At 39.9% G+C, this 25,533-nt stretch overlaps 2 protein-coding genes across 2 annotated transcripts; one reads left to right on the top strand and one right to left on the bottom strand.

Moving 5' to 3' along the window:
* The first annotated feature begins 5,732 nt into the window (after window positions 1-5,732).
* Window positions 5,733-11,322, top strand: LOC310960047 (GTPase KRas). Its single transcript, XM_083931642.1, has 5 exons — window positions 5,733-6,005; window positions 6,273-6,385; window positions 8,246-8,424; window positions 8,810-8,969; window positions 9,486-11,322. The coding sequence occupies exons 2-5, from the start codon at window positions 6,275-6,277 to the stop codon at window positions 9,597-9,599; spliced, it is 564 nt and encodes a 187-aa protein (XP_083787768.1). The 5' UTR covers window positions 5,733-6,005; window positions 6,273-6,274; the 3' UTR covers window positions 9,600-11,322.
* Window positions 11,323-11,948: 626 nt separating this feature from the next.
* pold1 (polymerase (DNA directed), delta 1, catalytic subunit) lies at window positions 11,949-24,033 on the bottom strand. The gene is made up of 27 exons (XM_083930607.1): window positions 23,898-24,033; window positions 22,738-22,926; window positions 22,070-22,183; window positions 21,761-21,901; window positions 21,404-21,529; window positions 21,030-21,198; window positions 19,861-19,975; window positions 19,582-19,711; window positions 19,269-19,435; window positions 19,043-19,147; window positions 18,728-18,868; window positions 18,517-18,627; window positions 18,212-18,403; window positions 18,043-18,131; window positions 17,811-17,927; window positions 17,378-17,491; window positions 16,910-17,057; window positions 16,082-16,177; window positions 15,411-15,548; window positions 15,026-15,201; window positions 14,581-14,733; window positions 14,365-14,467; window positions 14,127-14,259; window positions 13,135-13,248; window positions 12,955-13,007; window positions 12,278-12,375; window positions 11,949-12,149 (listed from the first exon to the last, which is right to left on the bottom strand). Exons 2-27 carry the CDS (start codon window positions 22,922-22,924, stop codon window positions 12,062-12,064), a joined length of 3,318 nt encoding a protein of 1,105 aa, XP_083786733.1. The 5' UTR covers window positions 22,925-22,926; window positions 23,898-24,033; the 3' UTR covers window positions 11,949-12,061.
* Between the last annotated feature and the right edge of the window lie 1,500 nt (window positions 24,034-25,533).

Below are 25,533 nucleotides of genomic sequence, written 5' to 3'. Positions count from 1 at the left end.
GAAACAAGATTAAGAAAAGAGGAAGATTGTTTTTGGAAAGGGATTGTAAGAGAGTCTCTGCTGTACTGAATGGACCTGCTGTGTGATTTTCAATATTTACAATTGCACATATCAAACGTATGAGTCTGATTCATGTCAGTGTGTGTGTGTATGTGTGTGTGTGTGCGTGTGCGTGTGCGTGTGCGTGTTTGTGTGTGTGTGTGTGTGTGTGGGGGGGGGGGGTACGTGCATGCAGGTGGTCAATGTACACAAACACATCAGTATTCATTTGCAAAAAAAAAATCAGATCCAAGACATCCTTCCTGCTCCTGAGCTCATTGTGATTGGTCAGGAGTTTGTTTTTTTTCTGTGTGTGTGTGTGTGTGTGTGTGTGTGTGTGTGTGTGTGTGTGTGTGTGTGTAGTTGGCTTTTTGCCTGAACAGCAACTCTTTAAAGCCACTGGCATTGTGTTGTATTTAAATTTTTATGTCTGAGCCACACATTTACTTATTTTTTTTGCCGGGAAAGCACGTTTGGGGCCTCAGTTTTGAAACGTAAAACTTTTGAGCTTACGACACTGTCCAAATTACTAAATACAAAATGAGATGCCACACACACTTGCTCACACTTTCTAGTCTACAGTATATTACTCTCAAGGCTCTCAGCCTTAATAGAAATCATATTGAGCATGCGATAAAATAAATAAATAAATCAATCAATACCCAAACTAAAAGCTAATGTGTTTTTATAAGCGAGGCCCCTTGTGAACAATCAGATGCTGGTGATGCATCCAGTTAATTCTCCTTTGCAACTGCAACATTATTAGCACAGCAACGAATAATTACAGTATGCATGCACGAGGCGACTACGTTCAAACTACTGAATCAAAGAGGAGAAGGTGCTTAGGTGTTGTATCAGTCTGTGTTTGTGTGTGTGTGTGTAAAGCTGTAGAGCTTATATTATATTATGTGTGTGCGTTTGAGTGTAAGGTATGTGCTTGGGCTCGCATGTGGTGTCTAGCTGAATCTCACCTGGGTCTGACCTAACTAGGTCACGTCCAGCCAGGCTTATGGGTCACATGAGTAATCATCTGACATTTGTGACTTTCCATGTGGTGTGTACACTCCCATTAGAGAGGTTGCCCAGAATGACAAGTAGAGTGTGATAGTTGCTTAACTGTTCCACTGCGTAACCAGCGAGGAACAACAGTTATAATATTCCCAGGCATCACAGCACGTGCTGCTTCTGTTTCTGCCTTTTTCTGTCCCTGTGGCTGCCTCTCCTCCTCCTCCCCGTATTTAACAGGACTCTTCTCTGTTAGTGCTCTTCCTGTTTCTTTAGTACCTACATTTTAGTCATATTTGAGTTGGAGGGTCAGTGTGTGTGTGTGTGTGTGTGTGTGTGTGTGTGTGTGTGTGTGTGTGTGTGTGTGTGTGTGTGTGTGTGTGTGTGTGTGTGTGTGTGTGTGTGTGTGTGTGTGTGTGTGTGTGTGTGTTGGGTGCAGGTGCTGAAACATTGTGCGGTGAGCATGTTGTAATGAGCACAGCAGCGCAGTACCCTGCCATCTCCCTCTTCCTTTTATACACACACGCAGGGAGCTTACTTTATGCAAGTGCACCATGCACAGTATGCAGACGGAGTGGTGGCACACTACTTCGTATTTACATGACTTTAATCGGGAAGCACCCATGGAAACAAGGTGGGGTTAGGAATTATTGTCATACATTTTCAGATGGTTTGGTAACAATCGTGGCCAATCACATCAGCTCCTCTCATGTCCTTTAAGCAGCACCCTCTCTATTTTGACGCACTGACAGCTGGGTAATGGAGTCCAGAGGCTTCTCCTGAGGGGACACTGACATGCTGATACAGGAGAGGAACTGTATTGTACATCTCTCATTGTACATCTCTCTGCACCTGCACATACAGGCGATATACATGAAACAACATGTGCATGTACAAACATACGCACATGGACACACAAACACAACTTCAGCCCTCTGCGTGTACTCACAGATCATGCCAATACACAATGTTTTGTTTTGTTTTTTATGTTTAATTTAAAAGTACATTCGCAGACAGGACTCTATGAAATTTAGAATCTAATTCCATTTAACTTATTTTGATTTGAGCTCATGTGAGAAAGAAATACACTGCTGGAATGTTAAAGAGAATTTATTTGATTGAAATGAGGGTTTAATGGTAAAACGTGTTGTTACATTAATAAATGATTTTAAAAAGTGTTGAAGGGAAATTTTGTTTTGAGTGAAATGTCTTAAAGACATGAATGATTATTCCTGTGAAAAATTTCATTTTAAATGTTGTATCGGTGTATTTTCAATCAACGTTCTCTTTGTCTGAGTTTATGGCTGTTCCGATGTTGTCCTCCTCCTTCTTGATGAAATGTGTGGTGGGAATCAGTGTAAAAATTTTAAAAAAGAAAATAAATGATCATATTTAAACAGGCAAAAATGTGGAAATATTCTATGTATAAAAGATGTGTATGTGAGATATCCTTGTGTATAATAAAACGTAAGCAATTTATGAAGATGTCACTATTTCAGCACAATGATGCATTGAATTAGTGTTGGATATTTTTTTTTTGTACATCATGAGCACAATGTTAGTTCTCTGTCTTTCTCTGAGGACAGATGGATGCAGGATTATCTCTGTGATTTTAGGCAAAGATTAGATGGGAGAGCAGATGCACTCAGTGGGAGAGTGAGGGAGAAACACCCACGTCACAGAGCAGGGAAGTGAGGATGACCGACCAGAGGGTGGGGCGTGTGTGTGTGTGTGTGTGTGTGTGTGTGTGTGTGTGTGTGTGTGTGTGTGTGTGTGTGTGTGTGTGTGTGTGTGTGTGTGTGTGTGTGCGCGTGTGTGTGCGCGTGTGTGTGCGCGTGTGTGCAGTGTTGTGCGGTTTCAAAGTTTCCTTTTAGAAGAAAAATAAGCAATTGCATTGAGTTGCAATATTCTAAAAAAAAAAAAAAAACTCTAATTTTGGTGGTTTATGTCCCAGGGAGCTAGGATTTCGTCCTTAGCCATTTCTAAAATCATCCCATCATAATAGTTTTATTATAATTTCTGTGGGATTGTTTTTGAGTTTGGTCTTTATTTTGAATTCACCGGAAGTATTAGTGTTGCAGTTCATAGCTGTGGCCATTAGATGGCACCAAACACACAGCTGCACACTGTTACCTACTGATGCTGTAGAGAAGACTAGATACGACCTTTTTTATACAGTTTATGGATACGACACGCGCCTCTCAGCCTCGGCACACGAATCTTGTGCAGATCCCCTCTCATTTCATAAATTCACACTGGAAGAGTTGGAGATGAAACAACAGTCTCATTTGAAAGTGTTGATGACTTTCCACAGGTGAGATGCATTTTCCAAAATGTCAAAAAGGCCATGGTAAAGTTTGTCTAAAAAGGTCATAGAAAATTGATTGATCAACTGTCAGTTGAAATACCAAAAACTGTTCATAAATTCAGGTGAACATTGTTTGTTGATGAGGGGCCAATTGCTCATAGTAAGAAGCTGGTGTCTGCAGGACCATCACGGATCTGAGTACTTCACTTTGTGATCCACACTGATAAGAGCTCACCATCACTCTTTACCCGTAGGTTTAATACACAGCCACATCAAAAACCAGGAGAAATCTTAGTGCATTTGCATCTCACTTCAACACTTTACAGAGCAAAGTTTGGGAGCTGTAGCTGCTTCCTTTGGCATAGCTGCCATTCACTATAGGTGTGTGGAGTGGGTTTGGGTTCGGATCCCAGTTTGAGTTTGGGTCCCGGTTTGGGTTGTGTTCGTGTTGAATCCTGGTTCGGATTCGGGTCCCGGCTTGAGTTCAGGTCGGGTCCCAGTTCGGGTTCGGTTCCCCGTTCGGGTTCGAGTTCGGGTTGGGTCCTGGTTTGGGTTCGGGTTTCGGTCCGATTTGTTAAATGTTCATTGTCTATCTGTTGAGCCATAGTTTGAATTTGTGCAGTTATTTTGTTTTTGAAATTTTGATTTGATTTATTCTTATTCTTTATTATTATTATTTATTTATAAGGAGAAGAAGATAAGTCATATTACGTCCCTGCCTCTGGCTGTATTATTCAGTTAGATACCAATATCTACACCATTACCACGTGCAATATCAGAAAAAAAAGAAAAAGACACAGACTCCAACATAATTCATCTTTTCCCTTTGTCTTTCACAAGTTCTTATATTCCTATTTTAACATATTCGCAAAATGAGGAATACTAGTACAATTTCTGAACTTAACACTTGCAACTGAAGTCCACATTTGTTTAAAAGGACCAACCTATGCGTTAAAAATAAATGAATAAATAAATAAATAACATCTCTTAAACCAATAACAATAACCCACTTTTCTTATCACTTGGGAGCAGCAAAAACAAGCTTACCATTACTTATATAACTTGTTTTTGTAAGAGATATACCGACCACACTGATATTTAAAACCATTGTACTACCATTACAGTAAAGTAGTCATACATTGAATGTGTTGTAGTTAAGTTGTAGTGACCATTTAAACCATAGACCGTATGTTTTAACTTTTTATAGTCTATGGTTTTAACTCACTCCAGTCAACCGTAAACTGCCTTGACTCTGGTGTGAGCATCTCTAGAAGGGTAACTACTACAGTGAACTAAACTCGACTTAGGTCTCACTGAATAAATGCATAAGTAAATAAATGAATGCTTGAATAAATTAACAAATAAATGTTTTAAAAAATAAAATAATAAATTAGTTAATACATGCTCTACATTTATTTCTACATTTTTGTTAACCTACATTTATTTATTACTGTATTTCTGTGTCCATATGTTAATGAGGTAGGAGGTCCCATTTATCCATGCATTTATTTATTTATTTCAGCATTATTTTTGTTCATTTATATCTGTATGCATTTATTTATTTATTTCAGCATTATTTTTGTTCATTTATATCTGTATTCATTTATTTATTTATTTCAGCATTATTTTTGTTCATTTATATCTGTATTCATTTATTTATTTATTTCAGCATTATTTTTGTTCATTTATATCTGTATTCATTTATTTATTTATTTCAGCATTATTTTTGTTCATTTATATCTGTATTCATTTATTTATTTCAGCATTATTTTTGTTCATTTATATCTGTATTCATTTATTTATTTCAGCATTATTTTTGTTCATTTATATCTGTATTCATTTATTTATTCAGACTTAAGTCATGTTTAGCCCTCCATAAACTACAGCATCATCAATACAGCCATGGTTAAGTCAGAGCCAGACCATAGACTGTACAGGACAGACACAAAACCACAAGGACACTTCCGGTGGTAACTACCACAATAAAAGGTGGGTAAAACAGTCACAAAAAATGGCAGTTACTGCAGAGTTGTTTATTGAATTGAGTTGCATAAAATGACACATAAACGTCGACGTTCACAAAGTTTGGACTTGTTTGGTGAGTTCATGAGTATGAATAGCCTACCCTCATGATATTGATCAGGATATCTGTGAGTTGAGAAGAACCATCTGAGAGAGGAAAAAAAGTTTGTCAGAGAAGCCACGCCCTCTTAGGGCTACTCCTGCTCATGATTGGACGGATTTGCTCTATGTGGGCGGGGCTATGAACTAAAACTCCTCTGTTATTGGGCCGTTGCGACGTCTGTCTGTATACTGTCTGTTCATTGGCTGCTTGACGACGGGGATTAACGTGACAACGCTCTGCTTTCAATGGGCCACAATGGAGACTTATTAGGAACTCGTACGGCTCTTAATTTATTCATTATATGAAGTTAGATTTTTTCACTCGGAGCCAGTTTCACGAATCCGCGGTGCATATTTTGACACGTAATTCTAGTGAAGAGGAAACAACTTACGGACAGATCCTGAAGTTGGTCTACAAGTGTTTTTGAAATAAGGAAATCGTCTCCGGCTAACGTTATGTAGCGAGCTAATCTCATTTCTCCACTCGTAAAGTTTCATTTCACAGGCTGATCTAAACCTCTACATAAAGGTAAGTGCGTTTAAAGAGAGCACACTTATATCACCAGCGCTCATTCACATGGATTATATAATTATATGGAAGATCGTAACGTCAACCCTAAATCTGGGTCAGTCTCTGTGTGTGTGCGTGCGTGCGTGTGTGTGTGCGTGTGTGTGTGTGTGTGTGTGTGCGCGCGTGTGTGTGTAAGAAGAAGAGAGCTGATCTGATCATGTTCACCCAATCACTCATAATCCGATCTGAAATCACGGCTGCCTGCTGGTTTGAATCCTCTTCCAGGCATGACCGAGTACAAACTTGTGGTGGTCGGGGCAGGAGGTGTGGGGAAGAGCGCTCTCACCATCCAGCTCATCCAGAACCACTTCGTAGATGAATATGATCCAACCATCGAGGTGAGAGAGTGACACTAACCATTCAACCAGTGGTGGAAGAAGTACTCGGGGCTTTTACCAAAGTAAAAGTAGGAATATCACACTGTAGAAATACTCTGTTACAAGTTAAAGTCCTGCCTTCAAAATGTTACTATATAAGTACATGTTGATGCTGATACTTTTGTACTTTGGTAAAAGTACTTTTTATGCAGAATGGCCCATTCCAGAATAATCTTACATTACAATTATTGATATCACTTTAATGTTGCAGCTGATAAAGGTGGGCTTGATTGTATTTACTTTACACCAGTACACTGAAACGTTTTAAAAAGATACATGGGGTCACACTGCATTCTCCTCTGTAGCTTAATCTGTCACAGTATATTTCATTTCATTTGTTTATATTTTGTATTAATAATCTGAATCTGTAAAGTAACTAAAATTACCAAATAAATGTAGTGGAGTAAAAAGTACAATATTTCCTCTTAAATGTAGCGGAGTATAAGTATAAATTAGATTCAAATGGAATTACTCAAGTTAAGTACAAATACCTCAAAATTGCACTTAAGTACAGTACTTTAGTAAATGTACTTTCCTCAACTTTCCACCACTGGGATGAAGTACAATATAGTACACAAGATTGCTGAAAAAAATACTGTGCATAAATACTATTATTATTATTATTAATATTATTATTATTATAGATAGTGTGACTTGCTGCTCATGGATGAATAGTTGGGTCTCTGTAAATCATAAATAACTCAGAGTAAGGTATAGATCTTCTCTATATCTAAAGAGTCTTGAGAAAACTTTTATTATGATTTAAATACAATTTAAGGGAATAGTTAAATGTAATATATATTGGCTATATAATCTAGTTTAACTAACTGACGGCACATGGTCGATTTCATATGTTCAATCAATGTGAATTGCTGTTGTTATCGTTATTACTATTGTTATTATGTGGTTTTAAAGGTTTGAATAGTTTTAAGCATCACTGCAAAGTAATTTCTGCTCTGTTAGTGGACATTAACCAAAGCGCAGGGCATTATTTTACTCTCCCTTATTCCTTAATAAGTCATAGAAGTACTCATATCCTTACCTTTTACAATGTTTTATGTTTAAATCATGGGGGTCTTTGTTTGCATTTTAATTTTACAACTAAGGTTTTGTGTTGGTTTTTTTCTGTGCAACAGTATTTTCTCATCTCATAAGTCAAAGTTGGCTGTGTGTACTAAATAACTAACTAACTTCAGTAAATTTAGAAATAAATGCATTAAAAGTCTTACACCTAAAACTATGAAAGTATTAGCATTACAATGTACTTAAATATCAAAAGTAGTATTCATGCAATGCAGCAAAATGGCCCAAGTTGGAGTCATTATTACATTATAGGATTATTATTACTAACCTTAAACACGAATGAAGCAGTTTAATATTTAGCTTTATCAAGGTCAAAGCTCCCTTTAAGTGTTTCATATACTAATATCTACATATCTGAAATCTTACAGAACAACAATACACCTGTGGAAAAAGTACCAGAACCCTCTATATGTTTGTTTTAACTTGGTAAAACCCATTAAAGCAACAAACTCTCCTGTAAACCCTCATTTGTTTCAAATCATTGCGACTAACAGATGTAAACCAACACTGGGAACTCTGTGCTCTCGTTTTTGTTTCCTATACACTGTTGCCTAAAAAACAAATCACACATTTTCCGGCATTGTTAAATATGTTTCTGCAAGTTAACACAATTTTCTTGTTGCTACACGACGCAGCGGTGAAAAAAACATGGGGATGAACATGATGCAATCCATTATCAGAGTTCTTGGCAGACGCGTTCGTTGCTGCCTGCATGATCATGTCAATGCTCTGTTACAGGACTCGTACAGAAAACAGGTGGTGATTGATGGAGAGACCTGTCTGTTGGACATCCTGGACACTGCAGGTCAGGAGGAGTACAGCGCCATGAGGGACCAGTATATGAGGACAGGAGAGGGCTTCCTCTGCGTGTTTGCCATCAACAACAGCAAGTCCTTTGAGGACGTTCACCTCTACAGGTACAAGAGGCTTCATGGCTCGAGTACACACCGACTGGTATCGGTGACAAATCGCAGCCGCAGAAAGAGTCAATAGTCAAAGGACTAATAGTCTGCTTCAATAGTCTGTGTTTAACCCGACACAGCTGTGTTGAATGTACTGTGTTGGTTCAGACAGTCAAGCACTACAAAGGCTGCTTCCTGATCAGCAGGAACTGCGCTTGTAATTATCTGCACCACATATCTATAGACGTGTTGAGTGGTTAAAAGTTCTGTGGTGCCATTTCGTTCACACGTTTGAACTGATCCAAATACATAATGCAATACAGAATGAAAATATTGGGTATTGCAAATATTAAAGGGCGGCTTCAAGTCTCTTAAGCGCTGCCGCATGTCTCCTCCGCAGAGAGCAGATCAACAGGGTGAAGGACAGTGACAGCGTTCCCATGGTGCTCGTGGGGAACAAGAGCGACCTAGGAACCCGCACGGTGGAGTCGCGACAGGCGCAGGAGCTGGCACGGAGCTACGGAGTACCATTTGTGGAGACCTCTGCCAAAACCAGACAGGTAGGATACACCTGTGTTCAGTTTGCAATGATGCATGCATGAGCCTCGTTTGAGCAAATAAGATGTCTGCAAATCAGTGTCTGTAATAAAACTTTTACATACCTAAATACCATATCATTACATACATTTAAATATTTAAGGCCCCACACTGTAAGAAGTGCGATGTCTTTTTTTATGAAGCATGTTGAGGTGCTATATAAATAATGTGTAAGTATCAAAATGCTCAATCCACACCTATACATATATGTATATACTTATATGAATAAAGTGGAAATATTGACCAATCAGAGCAGACTGGGCTTTTTCAGGAGAGGGGCTTAAAAAAGAGGCGCTAAAACAGAGTGTTTCAGACAAAGGGTGAATTCAGGTATATTCAGACAGACAGCATGAGAAAAATGATATGTTTTTGGAACATTAAAGCATGTGAACATGTTCTAGACGAATCCCAAACTAGAAACATGAACCTGAAAATCAGCATACTATTTTCATGTGTGATAAATATTATTCTGTCTGCAGGGTGTGGAGGAAGCTTTCTATTCACTAGTGCGGGAGATAAGAAGATATAAGGAGACCAACCGCAGCAACAAGAAGAGCAAGAAGAGCACTCAGAGACGTTGCACAATACTATAGCCACACACACACACACACACACACACACACACACACACACACACACACACACACACACACACACACACACACACACACACACACACACACACACACACACACACACACACACACACACACACACACACACACACACACACACACACACACACACACACACACACACACACACACAGCACTTGTTTCACGCTCCTAGCCCTCACACACTGCACCACCTCCGTCATGTTGGAGTCCAGCACCGCTCTGGACAAGGAAGCAGGTGTGGCAAAATCTTTTTTTTTTTTTTTTTTTAATCATAGTTTCCACTTTACAGTACGTCACTACAAGATCTGCCATTTTGTTCATCCAACGTGCAGAGTCTGTTGAATACTGTGAATTCAGTTTTTCTTTGCTTGGTGACCAAACAACAAGAAGCATTTGTGCAAACTTAAATAATGGATTTATCTGTAAAGATAATTCTCTCTGACTAATTATAATCTTGTCCAGACAGTGTTTTTTTAATTACACTGTTCAGCTCCTGTTGACTATTTTAGGGGTCAGGGTTCACGGTGGTGCGTCATTGCTCTTTGCACTGTCACATTAGACATTCATTCCAGATCTCTGAAGTTGTTGTACTCAACATGTCGAGGGATGTGACATTTGTGACAAGCTCGGTATAAGGTTGTCAAAATACCAGAATTTTATGCTCCATACTTCTTTAGATACCATGGCCAAAAGAAGTCCTTTTTTGAATTAACATCCTGCACACATTGATGGTACAGTCACTGAACACATACCAACATATTTGTGATTATGTGATTGTAGATGTCTTTTTTATATAGCTTTGATACTTTTGGGACTATCAAAAGTATAACTAAAGGAGGTCGTGACGTTTTACAAAGCTTAGCTCGTGGATTAGTGTGTCCTCTGGGGATTGAAACACAAAAGAAATTTAGATTTTTTTTTTCTCTGCTTAAGCAGGGTAGTATCTTTACAGTAACTAAGCCTCACATTTGTGTTCCAGACTCCAAGGTGCACTTTATTCATTTCCTGTCATTTGTTTATTGTATAATTTACGATTAGTTAGTGCCATTTAAAAAAAAGTTTACTCAGGAATATGGTGGGGGGGCTTTTTTATCAGGGACTGAATGACCGAATATCAGACTTGAGAGCTGTGTCAAATGATTGGTTGAGATATGATGCCAGTGTTCACTTCACGCCATCATTAACTTATTGTTTGAAGGGTCGGCGCTGCTGTTTGTTCCACGCAGTCGCACTGTATTCCAAAGTCCACCTTTAATGCAGGTTTTTACTTTAGTCACAGTGATGGTGGTTGTTAAACACAGCGGGGAAACCTCCAGCGCTCAGATGCAGCCACAATCATGTTGTCCGATCATACTCTATCAAGATATTCAATAGGGCATCGTTATTTCTTTTTTATAGCAGTGTTTTTCCTTTTTGATAAATACCGTCATCCTCAATGTGATGGATTGTTAAATGTATATTTTTTTAGCATTACAAACAGCATTCCCCAATCAAAAACCTGCTGTCCATATTTAATAAAAATGATAAAGTTCAGTGAGCTAACTTGAGTTACAGAAGTGAATCCATCAATAAAGGGTTCCTTACTTTGCTATGGCGTCAAACCAGCAGCTTCCAAATGCTTGCCTCCTTATCTGAACTTAACGTAGTTCCTTTGTTATATGGAGTTACTCAAAAATGTTCAAACAAGTCTCTCACTGACAGCTATGTAATCTCTTCAATACACTCTGCTGTAATGAACAAGTAAATGTTTTCAGCTTTTACGTCTCGTGTTTTGTTGGGTCTTTACTGGTAACGGCTTTTAAAAGAGGTTACATGCATTTCCAGGAAAGAGATGCAGGACAGGAGAACTTGTCTCAAACACACAAATTAAGTAGAGTGTGTTTCCACCAGTTCTGATTTGTAATTACTGTCTTTCAAAGAGAGAAGGACCAACACTACATCCAGTGTCCTCCCTCAGTTTGTGCCATTCAAGTTAACAATCAGGGTTTTTGTTCAGAGGTACCAAATCAATGGAGGGGAAGAGCTGCGGTTTGAGGTTTGACTCATACAATGACGCTGAGGAAGACGGACATGAAGTTCCTCTTTTCATTTCCGAAAACGTTACACTTTTACTATGCACACTCCCTAATGTAAATGTGACATCAAAGACTTTAAACGTGTACATTTACGGTCTGTTGTGGTTCAGCATCCTGTATGTACTGTTGCACTGATTTATAAGTAAGGAATGATACATGACAGCCCAAAAGGAATATATTGCCTTTTGATTTTATTTTACAAAAAAATACTACATAATGTCATATTAGAAAACATAGAAATAGTGTGATATAAATATATGCATTTTTACAAGCCCCAAAAGACAAACAAGAAACATACAGTGAGACACTACGAGTCCTTGGACATCTGGAATGAGGCACATAAGGAATGAGTGTGCGCGCCTCTCACCATCCAAAACGATTCACCAGCTTGCTCTGGTCATCCAAATCTTTCTGAACCTTCTTCCTCATGTAAAAGATGGGACAATCCCGGCTGCAGAGGAGTCAGGAGAGACAGTGTTACTGGTTGCTCAGCCATAATACTGCAGTTAACACACACACACACACACACACACACACACACACACAGTTATAATAAATACACATGTACTATATATGTACCTGGTACAGAGCACATCCTCATGGAGGGAGCCCTGACAACGCTGACACTGAGTCCACAGGCGAGAGAAACGCTCCTCCAATGTGTTCAGGTGAAAGATCTGTAATTTGCCTAAATGTTAGAAACTCATTGGACATTTCTAACATTAAAAAGGTCCCATATAACGGATATATGTATTTTGGGTTTCTAGTAGAACATGTTAGCATGCTTTAATGTTCAAAAAACAAATTTTTCTAATACTGAATATACTTGTATTCGTCCCCTGTCTGAAATGCTCTGTTTTAATGCCTGTCTCTTTGAGACCCCCCTCCTGAAAAAAGCCCAGTCTGCTCTGATTGGTCAGCGTAGGAGTCTTCAACATCTGTGGTTCAAGCGTTTTCATACTTTACAAGTATTTATATAGACCTCAATCTGCATGGAAATCTCACTTTTTACAATATGTGATCTTTAGAATGCACTTAAATACATTTCATATCAAATTCCCTTTAATGAATTAACTTTAATCAGCCACCAGAGGGCATTGTGATGATTAACACCAGATAACCCATTGAAATAAAGTAAGACATTAAAGCTTTTCTTCAAATATAGTCAGAGCTGGGACTTTAATCAAATATACTCGGCCGTGTTAGAGACAAAAACCAACATATCAAAGTCTGAAGTCATCGGGCATCTTGCCTACCTCTTTTTGGTACAGTTCAGACTCCTTCTTCTTACAGAAATCACACACAGCCGCTGCAATGACACACGCACATACGTTAAATGACACATATGTAAAGCTTTTTTAAGACAGATCCCACCTGAAAAGTGGCACCTAATCTCCCCATGTAGAAAAAATAACTTAAATTCTGAACACACACACCGTCCGTCTTGAGCACGGCTTTGCAGCCGATACAGGTGCTCCTCTTCTGAGCAAACGCCATGAGGCCCCCAATCTTCGAGGTCAACACAGTCTTACAGCGAGTGTGGTCACCCTCTGAAAGACACCAGAAAATCAACAGTTACGTTTTAACGCTCACGACAATAACGCATAACTAGCACATCTATATTAAAGATTTTGGCACAAGAGTATTTAACTGTGCAGCTTCGACACTTGCTTGGGTTGCAATAATGCTGGTAATGTTACATTTCACCCATTAGCCTTCAGCATGACACACAGAAAGATGAAAAAAAAAAAAACTGTTTTACTAAGATTTTATTTCAGTTTCAGCAACTCATACTCACAATTTTGTCTACTGTTCTATTTATTTCTGCTGTATCTATATGGTTTATGGATAATTAACAAAATAAATAATATAATTTAAAAAACGTCACTTCAGCGTGAAGTATTAAGTAAACGGGTACAAATGAGAAAAAAATGAATTCAAATCAACAAAAAAATAAGGGTCGGGGAAAGGAGTTGTGTGAATGTGTGATGGTTTAAGCGTGTGTATGCATAAAGAGATAAGCTGCATTAGATGCTGATTGTTTTAATAATTCAATCCATTAATCACAGCTTTTTTTAAGTCACGCTTTAAAATATCAAAAATAATGACAATGCCCAAATTGGTATCTTAAAGTCGTGTCTGTAAGAGCCATTTTCCCTTTATTTGCCTCTGTGTTTATTTTGGTGTAATGTATTTGTTTGTACGCTGGGTGGCAGTCACAATGTGACTCTATATATATAGAGGATGGCTAGTTGCGGCAGGTGCGTTGCATAAAAAGCAAACCGTTTCTCGACCGTGAGCATGATCATAGCAGGCAGCATTAACTAAAGGTTGTTAACCCACTAACACATATTATGTACCAAAAGAAAAGCTATGTAAATAAAAATCCAACAATTAGCAATATATAGATGTGTGTGCGTAGACTTACTGAGCAGGACGTTCTCTGCCTTGCTCTCTCCCAGGATGGGCTCAAATATTCTCAGCAGGGGTTTGGACAGCTGCTGCTCCAGGTAGTATTGTGTGTCGATGGGAATGTTGTTCTCCAGCACAAAGATCGGGTCCTAAAAGCAATACAGGAAGAATCAGGATTATCATTGGGCTTAAACGTGCATTATAAGAAAATTACATCAAATGATTTACAGCCAATGAGAGATGACACCACAGACCTCTGACTTCATGTATGCTGCTACTCCCTTTGCAGCCCTAATAATGACGTATGGAACTCGGTCTCCCAGGTTCGGGGCGCTGCCAGCATCTCTTTTCTTCATCCTGTACAACATCACATATTAAATGGGTCAGTTTACCCCTATCACACACACGCAAAAAAAACTTCCCTTGGGGTATTATTTGAAATGAGACGTCTCAGTTGTGCGGTCACAGACCTCTCAGCCAGCTCCACGTGCGCCTGTTTGCCAGCGTACTCCTGTGCCGTGCGTGTTAGCTCCTTGGTGATGACCAGCTGGCTGATGTCGATGCGGTTGCACAGTAGGTCTGAGATCACTTCTTTAGCATGAGCCACAGCACCCTGGGGATCCCTGGCAAAACATCACATCAGCTGTGATTACTTTCATATCCAATTTACAGCTCATAATGTAGTTAGGATTAAAGGTTTTGAGGATACCAAAAATTCGATAAAACAGATGCAGGATCATGAAGTTTGAAAATATTCTACTGTCACAATTTGACATGACATCATGAATTATGAAGACTTCAGTCAGTATGTACAAATAAAATAAAAGATACAATTATTAAAATAGATGAAATCACTAGATGATATCTATCAGATGAACTGATAATACATTATGCACAGATTATGTGTGCATGTACCGGTCTATGAGGATCCTCTGCAGACAGGTGTTGATAAGGTTAGCCACCAGAGGGCAGTTGTCTCTGCGGACAGTCTCAATGCCTTTACAGTCCATCTTGTCATGCGTGTCTGCGCTGGCGGAGAAATAGAGGCCTGCGTAGCGCTTCTTGTTGATCAGCAGGTATGGGTAGTAGACCTGTGGAAGTGAACAATATAAGCTCTCATTAGCTGAGAGGACGTTCCGACTCTTTGTGGTCCCAAATCGAGGCTCTTACATTTTTGAAACAGCTGACTGATTTTCAAAGACACGCTTGGACCAGAAGTGCTCAATCAAAAACTTTTCACAGATGATGAAATTACTGGGACAAATGCTTTGAAAAAAATCATGCGGATATCAAATGGTACCTTCTCGAACTCCAGTTTGATGGGTGGTGTGAAATGGGAAGATACCCACTCTGCTGCCTCTGTCCCGACAGCCATAGCCTCCTTCACTGTGGCAACGCCAAGCTTAACCATGACGGAGTCTGTGTCCCCGTAAATTACCTTTAAAAGATCAAAAAACAATATTTTAAAAAAACATACACAAAGAGGTCCATCGAAAACGTCAGACAGTAAGGGCCATATCTTTAGGCCGAGACACATACATAAATCTATGAAATCTCTGTAATGGAAAGAATCAGCTTCTCCATGAGACCTCAGGAAATTTAATTTGATAAAATTTGGAAGAAGTGGAAAATGAATATTTACCTCGATAAATGCCCTTACTTTGTTTAAATTAGTTTATTTCATTTCATTATGATCTCAAATGAAGAGCATCCAATGTTCTATTTTTGTGTTACATTTTAAAAGGCTTTAAAAAAGGATAATTCTGGAAAATAATCCAACTAAAGATGAACTGCTGCTTCCATGTGATCCCAAATAAAGGAAAAGAAATGTTAAAAATAAACAAGTAAAGCTGATATGTTAGCTCATAGGGTTAACGGGCAAAGAGGGGGGGGGGAATAAAATAAAAAGATAAGTGAGGAGAGTTTGGGTCAGTATGGATGGGGTGCAGCTACATGTACAGTATTACTCACCTTGGCATCACCTTGGTAACCATTTGAAATGGTGTACTTGGACTCCACCAATTGTTTGGTTTGCTCAATCATCTGTCTTCCAAAACCTGTGACGCTCTAAATGAGAAAAAACAAACAATTCAAATAAGTTCATCACTAAATGATCTGTGGAGTTTGAACAAGCTTTCTTTGGCCGTAGAGCAAAATCATCATCAGACACATTACAGACTGTGACTCAACGCCTGGGTAAATATTTACCATTAAGCAAAGCATTTAATCTCAACTAAATAAGTCAACCTTCCAGAAAACAGTGAGAAACAGCCTGTTGTGGTTCTTTACACTTACAGTAGGTCTGTTTGGCTTCCACCTGTTCTGTGGTTTCTATCTCAACACTAATCTTTGCTCTACATCTTTGTTGTTTGCCGTCTGTGCTCTGAATGAACATCTGTGCAGAACAGTGGTAAGAGTGACAACTTCATTTAGCATCTAGACAAACTAGACAATACCAAAATAATCGATGAGTGGTGGAACAGACAGTGTTCAGACAGTGTACAGACAGTGTTGTCACAGCAGAGCACGCACTAATGCGATAGTCATATTTCTTATTCTGCTGAGGTCGAATGGCTGTATCGAAACAAGGCACCCATATACACAGAGCTATACTTAAATGGTACTGCCAGGCAGCAACCTCAGCAATTGCAGTTCTATGAATCGCAACTTGCGGCTGAGGAGGAGAACACGGGCCATTAAAGTTACAGAACAGATATGCTGTTCCAGGCAAAAAAGAAAACGCCAAGTACATTCATTTGGATTTCAACACCGGCATGAGACCCAGAGTCATGTGCTCACCTGTGAGATCTCTAGGCAGGGCAGCTTGCCCACCTGAGCACCTGTGAACCCATAGACGGAGTTTGCACTGATTTTGAGGGCCAGCTGTCGGCCGTCCAGTACCTGCCTCTTAAAAGGGTCCGTCTCCTTCTTCAGCTCTGTTTTAGCCCTGTGTGGACAGACAGTGAGATAAACTGAGAAGCAAGCCACATCTGATTGAGTTCTGGGCACACAAGATCATCAGTTTTATAACATGTGTTGAGACTAAAATATAATATCTAAATTAATTGAGTTTTCGGTACACGTGTTGTATTTTTAAATCTGAACGTTATCAAAAAAAGAGGAAAAACATTAAATATTAGTTTTGAATCTGAGGATCAAAAAATTACCAGGCTAGTTTGAAGGTACAGTGAAGCCATGTCTGAAGAGCTAACTTTTCACTCCAGTTCAGGTCAGTTTGATTTTATGATTTATTTGAAAAATTCAAACCTTTTCCTGGCTGACAGCAAATTCTCCAGGATCTCAGGTAGAAGTCCTTTCCTTACAGAGCTCTTTACGAACATATCACCCGTCGGAGTCTTGATGAAGTCTGCTGGTGAGAGGCTGAACAGTCCAACAGATATTAGCCCGTAGCTCATTAAGAAAGAATGAATCGATCAGGTCAAATGTAACAACCAAAATAAGCCGTAGATCGGTTCAGAGCATATGACATTATTCAGCTCATAAGGCTAACTAAAAGAAAGTGACATATATTCAGAGTTACAATTCATAAAGCATCATTCAGATGCAAGAAGACAAATTCTAGGGAAACTAAAGCTGATCAGAGCCCTTTGAAACTACCTAACACATTCCACTTGTCAGACAAAACAAACACTAATTTCTTTTGCATTTTCAATTTAACCATATAAAAAGAACTGCTCACCCCAGTTTGTCCGCTGAGCCTTTCTGCAGCAGGGTGGTGTAACACAGATTGTGAGCCATCATGATGGACGGATACAAGGATGAGAAATCCAGGGTGGCAATAGGAACGCTGTAATATCTACACAGTGAAGAAGGTGGTGATGGAAAGGTATATGAGAAGCTGTCCATACCAAACCATTAACATCAAGAGCAGAGGGGAGTCATACACACACACCGCCAGAAGATATACATACCCTTTCTCTGGCTCAATGACAGTCGCTCCAGTGTAGTCTTCTCCTCCTCCCGACTTTACAACGGGCATGACCAGGTCCTGTTTCATAGCCTAAACATGCACAGACACTTTATGGTTACCATCCTCAAATCTGTTCATAAAGTAACTGCCCATGTGGTCGTCTTTGTTACCTGTCGCAGCAGCTGAGAAACGACTTTGATCTGCTGTCCTCTGGAGAGCAGGTAGGTGAGTGGCACACCTGTGACTCTGGCCATCTCCATGTAGTTAATCACACACATCAGCTTCTGCAGCAAGCGCAGTGGTAGGTAGGCGTCTTTCAGGCAGTACACTGCCAAACGACGACGTGTCTGTTCGTTGCCATTCTGTGATCAGAGGTAAAAAAAAAAGAAGAAGGTGGGGGCAGGAGGCAATTTGAATCTGCAGAGCTTTTCATGATGTCTTCTAGGTGCAACAAGGTTTCTAGTTTGTGCTTTACCTGCAGATCAGTGATGATGGAGTGCTGCACATCCTCTTTCTGCTCTTGCAGGAAGTGGAAACTCACAGCGTTCAGTGTGTATGAGCGCAGTTTGTAGTCCCTGAGGAGAACCTGAGAGAAACAAATAAAAGTTCTTACCCAAGCAGTGTGCCAAAAACTGTGTTTAAATAATGGTAAAGTTATGACTGATGTTACTGCCGTTGAAGCTAACCTGCAGTAGGTCAAATTGAACCCGGCCCTCGATGTTAATGGTCTTGTTTTCTCGGCGGCCCATCTGCTTGCTCTGGAAGTTTAGTTCTCGCAAGACTGATTTGATCCCTCGCACTCGGCCGAGGTAAGGGAAGAGATTGACCTGAACACAAACGAATATGTTTTAATGAGTAAAATCTAGGAAACAGGAATGTCTTGCATCAAATAGAGAAGGGAACCCGAAGTATACGCATACATTCTTCTGTGCTAAAGTATTTGTGTGCATTACAGCCTTGGTGGTGCATAGAAGTAGTAGACAAATGTGTCTGCATCTCACCTTTAAAGCAGCTGCCCTGTCGATCAAGTAGGGAAAGTCAAAGTTTTGGATGTTGTACCCAGTGATGATGTCTGGGTCCACTGTCCTCAAAAACTCCGCCCAGCTCTGCTCACAGAAACACAATGACATGACAGGTGATCAACAGCACATTTGAAAAGGGGGGAAGGGGGTCACGAGGAAAATATATCAGAATATTTCAGTGCACTAATCGAGCCAGTGTATATACCTGCAGTAGCTGTTTCTCCTGTGTAAAGCACAGTATCTGAGAGCCCACGATGCTGGCGCAGGACTGGAGAGTAAACACGGTGCGAATGAAGGGTTCCGTCTCACCCTGCCGCTGGACCATAGACGCTATCTGAATCACAGGGTCTTTGTCTGCTTCTGGGAAGATTCCTGGAAAGAAATGAGTTGACAACAGAGTCAAATCTTCATCTTAATTTGCATATGATCAGGCCTCAGAGACAAAACGTACTGTATGTTAGGTGTAATAGTTTGCATGCTGTTTAGTAAGAATGTGAGAGAGAGATAGAAACCCCCACCTTTTCTTCCTGCACACTCAATGTCAAAACTGAGGACTCTGAGCGGTGCAATCCTCTGCCAGTCTCCCTCTGCAGGGTGACTTATCAAATCTGTCCAACCCACATCCACCTCATACTGACACAAGGACGCCTAAGGGAAAAAAACAGGGGGAGAAAGTTCATAAACACCATTGGTAAAAGCCTCTCAGAAAACTATGAAGGGACCTGTGTAGCGTCAAAGCCACTGGTTCTCCTGACAGGCCAGATTGTGTCAACATATCAGATGTGAAATTGACCTACCTTGCCAGGGTACCGAGAATCCCTGTCCTCCATGCTCTTCTCTTTACGCACTCTGTACTTGTTTTTGGGAAGTTCAATCCAGCAGCATCCCACCACTTCGCTGTCCACCATGAACCTGTTAATACAGAGAGGCTCATTGAGCTTTGGAGTTGCTTTTACTCATCAGTTGCTTAGTGAGAAAGCAGTTAACATCTTCATCTGCAACAAGTCCCCCTGACCAACGTCTTCATGACCTGGAGCCACATTTAAGTGTCAAATGTCAATGGTACCCTGTGCATGTAAACAGACAAATAATATATAAAAATCCAACAATATAAGAATATGGCTTTGAAATTACTTCGAGGACTAAAAACTAAACAGACAGTTTGTGCTCACAAGAGCAAGAATACCGCAGTCAACGCAAACACCATTTTTAACTTTATAAAAAATACATAAATAAATCTTGATGAATATATTGTGAGGTACATACAACGCATAACTGAAATAATAACATAAATGAGATGTATCACCACATTTCTCTTTCTTTGGTCATCTTAACAGTATGAACACAGGCAGTTAGCCAGACTATTCGTCCGTTGGGTAGAAGTGGGTTTTCAGTTTTGGGATTTGGATGTTCATTTTTGTTTTTATTTTCAATAATGTAGAATAACAGTATCCTCAAAAGGTCCTAGACTCAACATTTGCAGCATTAATAACAAGCATTCAAACAAATATCTGCTACATAAAGATGTAGTGCAGTTATTGCGCCCTGAGCAGAGAATGAAGTCACTATCCCTCCGGGCGTGTTGGGATTCGAGTTTCTTGTAATTCTAGTTTGTTGCTTTGATAGCGGGTCCGGCCATGCTTACATGTTAGTGCATGTGGCCATGACAACACGTCGGTATTTCACACACTGCTGGGGCTGGTTACACAGCAGGGAGAAAGGCGCAGTGATGTCTCGGCAGTCCCCTAACTTGTTGCTCCTGCTAGCCATATTAGCTGCTAGGTTTCAACAATGTTGGGCTTAAAAAGGGCGGCTACGCTAATTTATACAGTGTACACTCAAACACTGCAGCCGTTCGTCTCAGCTGAGAACAGAAAAATGTAAAAAAAAATAATAATAATTTAAAAGGCGCAATGCTCCCATCTGACTTTCTATTTCACCTTTACTGTTTACAGCACAAACACACCTTATTTCAAAATCTATGTTGGCCTCATAGGCTTGGTAACCCTGGATGGGGAATGGCCCGAACTTGAAGCCTTGCTCCAGCAGTCTTTTTGCTGGGGCGATGAGACGAGGCATCGCCATGGTTATCCGCAAAAAATCCATAATGTGTTTTCCATGGTAACCGTACATATCTGCAGGGAAAAAGAAAATAAGACGTGACTCACAATCACAATGTGAACATTCACTTTATCACTTTGCAAGCACATTTATTATCAAATGTTTTGTAAGTAGGATCAGTCGTCTCGGTTGACAATAATTTGATCAAAGAACAAAGATTTTTCATACACTTATCTTTAGTGAACAACAAATGCACATTTGCACACCACTTGTACTCACTCTCTTTACGGGTGATGTCCACAGCCAACACTGTGACGGAGATGTTGTCCTTATTGGATCGCATGTCCTTCAGGACAACAGAGTTTAATTCTCTTTGAAATTCACCCAGGTAATCAGATTTGAACCCTTTTCAAAAGAAAAGCAGAAAGAGGAAAACACTTAGAGCAATAAGAACAATAAGAACTATTTAAATCCAGCTATTGGGGCCTAATTCAGAAAAGTCACATGTTGAAAATATAAAAAATGTGTAACTGACTGAAATCTACTGTACTGAGCAAATGTGTCATAAAATGCAAAGAGTCCATATTCACATATTGAATGTATTGATAAAGTAATGACTAAGTACTAAGTACTCACCACTTGGTGCAGGGACATAGAAGTACGGCGCGAAACCGTGGATGTTGCAACACACACTGTTGCCACTGTCTGTCACCCCAAACATTCGAATGATCGGGACTTTTCCTTGTGACTGGCCAGGCATGCCAGCCACTGTAGGACCTGCATGACACAAAAGTGTAAACAACTTAAATTTCTTCTCACAAACAGCAACGGCATTTGAGCAGGTGAACATGGTCTACACTCTCAATTAGATCCAAAAAACAAAGAAGCCAAGATAAGTCGCCATTATCGTGTTTCTGACTTCAACAAAAGTAATTTGATAATTACCTAAATAATAGTCGAGATCAATCTGCTGAAAAACCAAAGTATCAGATGATGGGTCCAGTGGCGGGGCCTGAGGCCGCCGCCAACGAGGGTTAAGGTCCGCTGAGAAGAGGTCACCTAAACAAAGGTGAAAGCAGCAAATGAAACCAAAGTGCATTATTTATTATCTCAACAGGAATAGCCAATAACTGTTTCAGTACAGTCAGAAATCAAACCAATACAGTAAGAACAATTTCTAGGAATGCTGGTTATTGTAAGCACACAGCTGCATTAGTCACAATGCAAAGCTATCCATGCAGCCATTAGGCATACCTACATATCCCTGAGGGTCATGGGAAAGTCGACCATCTAAATAAGGCATGGCTGGATTACCAACTAAACCATTCAGGCCAATTTCTTAGAGCTACCGACCACACAAATGACTTACCTAAGTTTAGGGGAAATCACACTGTAAAATAAACATCGTTATTTTTCTACAGGTAGCTAGGTTCTTCAGAATAAATAGGATGTGTAGCTGTGCTTGTTTAAGAAAATGATAAGCATGTGACATATAGACTTTACATAGGTCAGTTTTAAAACAAGTTTGCAGGTTATTTACATAACTCAGTAATCTCTACCTACACCAGGAAAAGACATTTTACAGACACCTATAATTGTCGTTTATCACTCACCTACGGGAATAACATCATGCCCTGCCTGGCCCTCCATCTCCTCTACCTCCATCTCCGCATCGTCAAACATTGACAATTCCTCTTCAAACTGCGATGGAGTGTCCTCCCATTCACCATTTGCTTTACCCCGTTTGGCCTGGGATGCACCACCCATATAAGGGCCACCGTTGCGCTTTTTAAAATCCATGCCTGTAGGAAACATTGGAGGCAAAAGACACATTAAGGAAGATTATTACAGAGAAAGAAACCGCTTAACTCAAGTTAAGTAGGCACCGATGACAGCATAGCAATAAAGAAGTAAACAAATATATTCAGAATGATTGAACTATTAAAATCAACACATTTTATGTAGCCTAATAGTTTCTCCTCCACCTGTAAAGAGGGCTACAACTCAGATGGAGACTTTACTATGCATATGAAAGGTTAGACAGAAGAGAAGCAATTGTATGACCATGCTTGTTACGATTTTTATATATATATATATATATATATATCAGGGTAGATCTGACAATGTAACGTTAGTGCATATGCTTTGAAGTTGCGTGTCCTATGGTGGGCTGTAAATCATAAGTCAAAGAAATGCAGTGCTGTAAGTATAGGGTGTTTTTTTCAGTGGATTGGTTATCGTACAATAAAATACAATAACAAGATAAAGCAGAGCACCTTAAGTACACATGGTTTGTTAAATACGGCTTTGTTAAAGTCATAAACAGGGAAGGCGAAATGTAACAAACTGGATGACATGTGGTTGGTAACGTGCACCAACAAATGAGAGAGAACCTTCCGTACTGCACATAACTTAGCCTATTAGCCACATGACTGTTGGTGTAACGATAATGCTAGCCTTCCCAACTGCACACTTGGCATCACAACTAGCCCAGGTGCTAAGTTAGTTAACGCCTCTCAATTATATTTCAGTTAAGTGCACGCGAGGTTAAAATTGATAACCTGTGACGTTACCCGTGTTTATGCTGTGCTTTCACATTCAACATTTCCGACACAACACACACAACACGTGTTCCAGCGGTCACTTTAAGGTTTATCTCAAGTTATTCTTCGTGCTAACCAGGAAAGCTGTTTTCTTTTGTAACGAGCTAAAGCAGCGAGCTAGCACGCGCTGGTGTAAACACAGAACAGTCCAGCGCCAAAGCTGATCTTACCCAAAAATGTCGGACTAAAGTCACTGCGAGGACAACTGATGGTCAACCGATGAAGATCAGCGGCTGGTGCGTTCAGGACAAATGTACAAATACTTTATCAACGTTACTTCTTCACAACAGCCCCAGGTTGACAACAGCTCCCGCCAGTCTGCTTCAATTTGAGGAGCGAAAGCGCGGAAAATTATATTCTACTTCCGTTTTGTTGCTATGACGACACTGACGGGGCGGAAGCTTGACCCAACACGGTACGCCCCCGCGGTCGCCCCTTTGTTACCATGACAACGAGGACAAGTCTCTAATTCATGTGGTAACTTTATAATTTTACTGGGGAACTTTTTCATTCATGAACAAAGATTTTTAGGTTCTCAACACTTATTCCTTCTCGTTTTAGTTGAATTTAAGTTGCTTCTGAAATCCCCTTCACTGATCATTTTAAAAGAAGAAGAATGTATTTGATGAACTCCCTTGAAGTCATATCGGTTATTTCACTCTATCTAATATTTATTCTTATTGTATCGTGCATTTATGTCTTGTGTGATTTATTCTGCTCGATGAAATTGTATTGTGTATTTGTATGTCTGCCTTTGATTGTTGATGAATAAATAAAAAATAAAAACTTGCATGGTGCCCAATTAACGTTACTCTGGGGAAAAATGTATTGTTTGGATTCACTGAAAATAACAGAAATGTATGTTCAGAGTATTACATCGTAAATTTTGTCATTATTTGAATCAACTTTTTTTTTTTTTTAAGCCAAGCTGGAGCTGGAGCTGGCTGCCAATATCTCATCTCATCTCATCTCATCTCATCTTCAGCCTCTTACCCGGGGTCGGGTCGCGGGGGCAGCAGCTTTAGCAGGGGAGCCCAAACTTCCCTTTCCCGGGCCACATTAAGCAGCTTTAACTGGGGGATCCCGAGGCGTTCCCAGGCCAGTGTGGAGATATAATCTCTCCACCTAGTCCTGGGTCTTCCCAGAGGCCTCCTCCCAGCTCGACGTGCCTGGAACACCTCCCTAGGGAGGCACCCAGGGGGCATCCTTACCAGATGCCCGAACCACCTCAACTGGCTCGTTTCAAGGCAAAGGAGCAGCGGCTCTACTCCGAGTTCCTCACGGATGGCTGAACTTCTCACCCTATCTCTAAGGGAGACTCCAGCCACCCTCCTGAGAAAACCCATTTCGGCCATTAGGCAAATAAATGTTTTTCCATATCTCGATACAAACAATAAAGGTGTTAAAACATATGACCCCTGTAAGCTTTACAACATATTTATTTGGATCTTCTTTGCTTTTGTTTTGGCTATATTTTCTTTTTGGTAACCCCTTGACCTCCCTGGCTTGTTTGTGATTGTAGACTCAAAGATGTACAGAAGATGTTGTTTACCTGCTGTATATCCATTTATGTGACTAGAGAGTGATTTAAAAAACACACATGGTCCGCAGCAGCAAGGGAGGAGAAACGGCTCAACATAAGGAAAAATCTTCTCAATAGGGAAAAATTCTGGGGAATTTGATATTGTTTTTTGTATACAGGGATAAACAAATTTCTGAAACTAAAGCCATTTTGTATGTGTAATTGAATATGTATTTATGTTTGAATTTGTATTTGTAGATCAATTTGTATTTTATTTAAGGCGT

This window comes from Echiichthys vipera, assembly GCF_963691815.1.
Source record: "Echiichthys vipera genome assembly, chromosome: 17".
Lineage (NCBI taxonomy): Eukaryota > Metazoa > Chordata > Actinopteri > Perciformes > Trachinidae > Echiichthys > Echiichthys vipera.
Note: the sequence above shows the minus strand (reverse complement) of the source record. Positions and strands in the feature narration are given on the sequence as shown.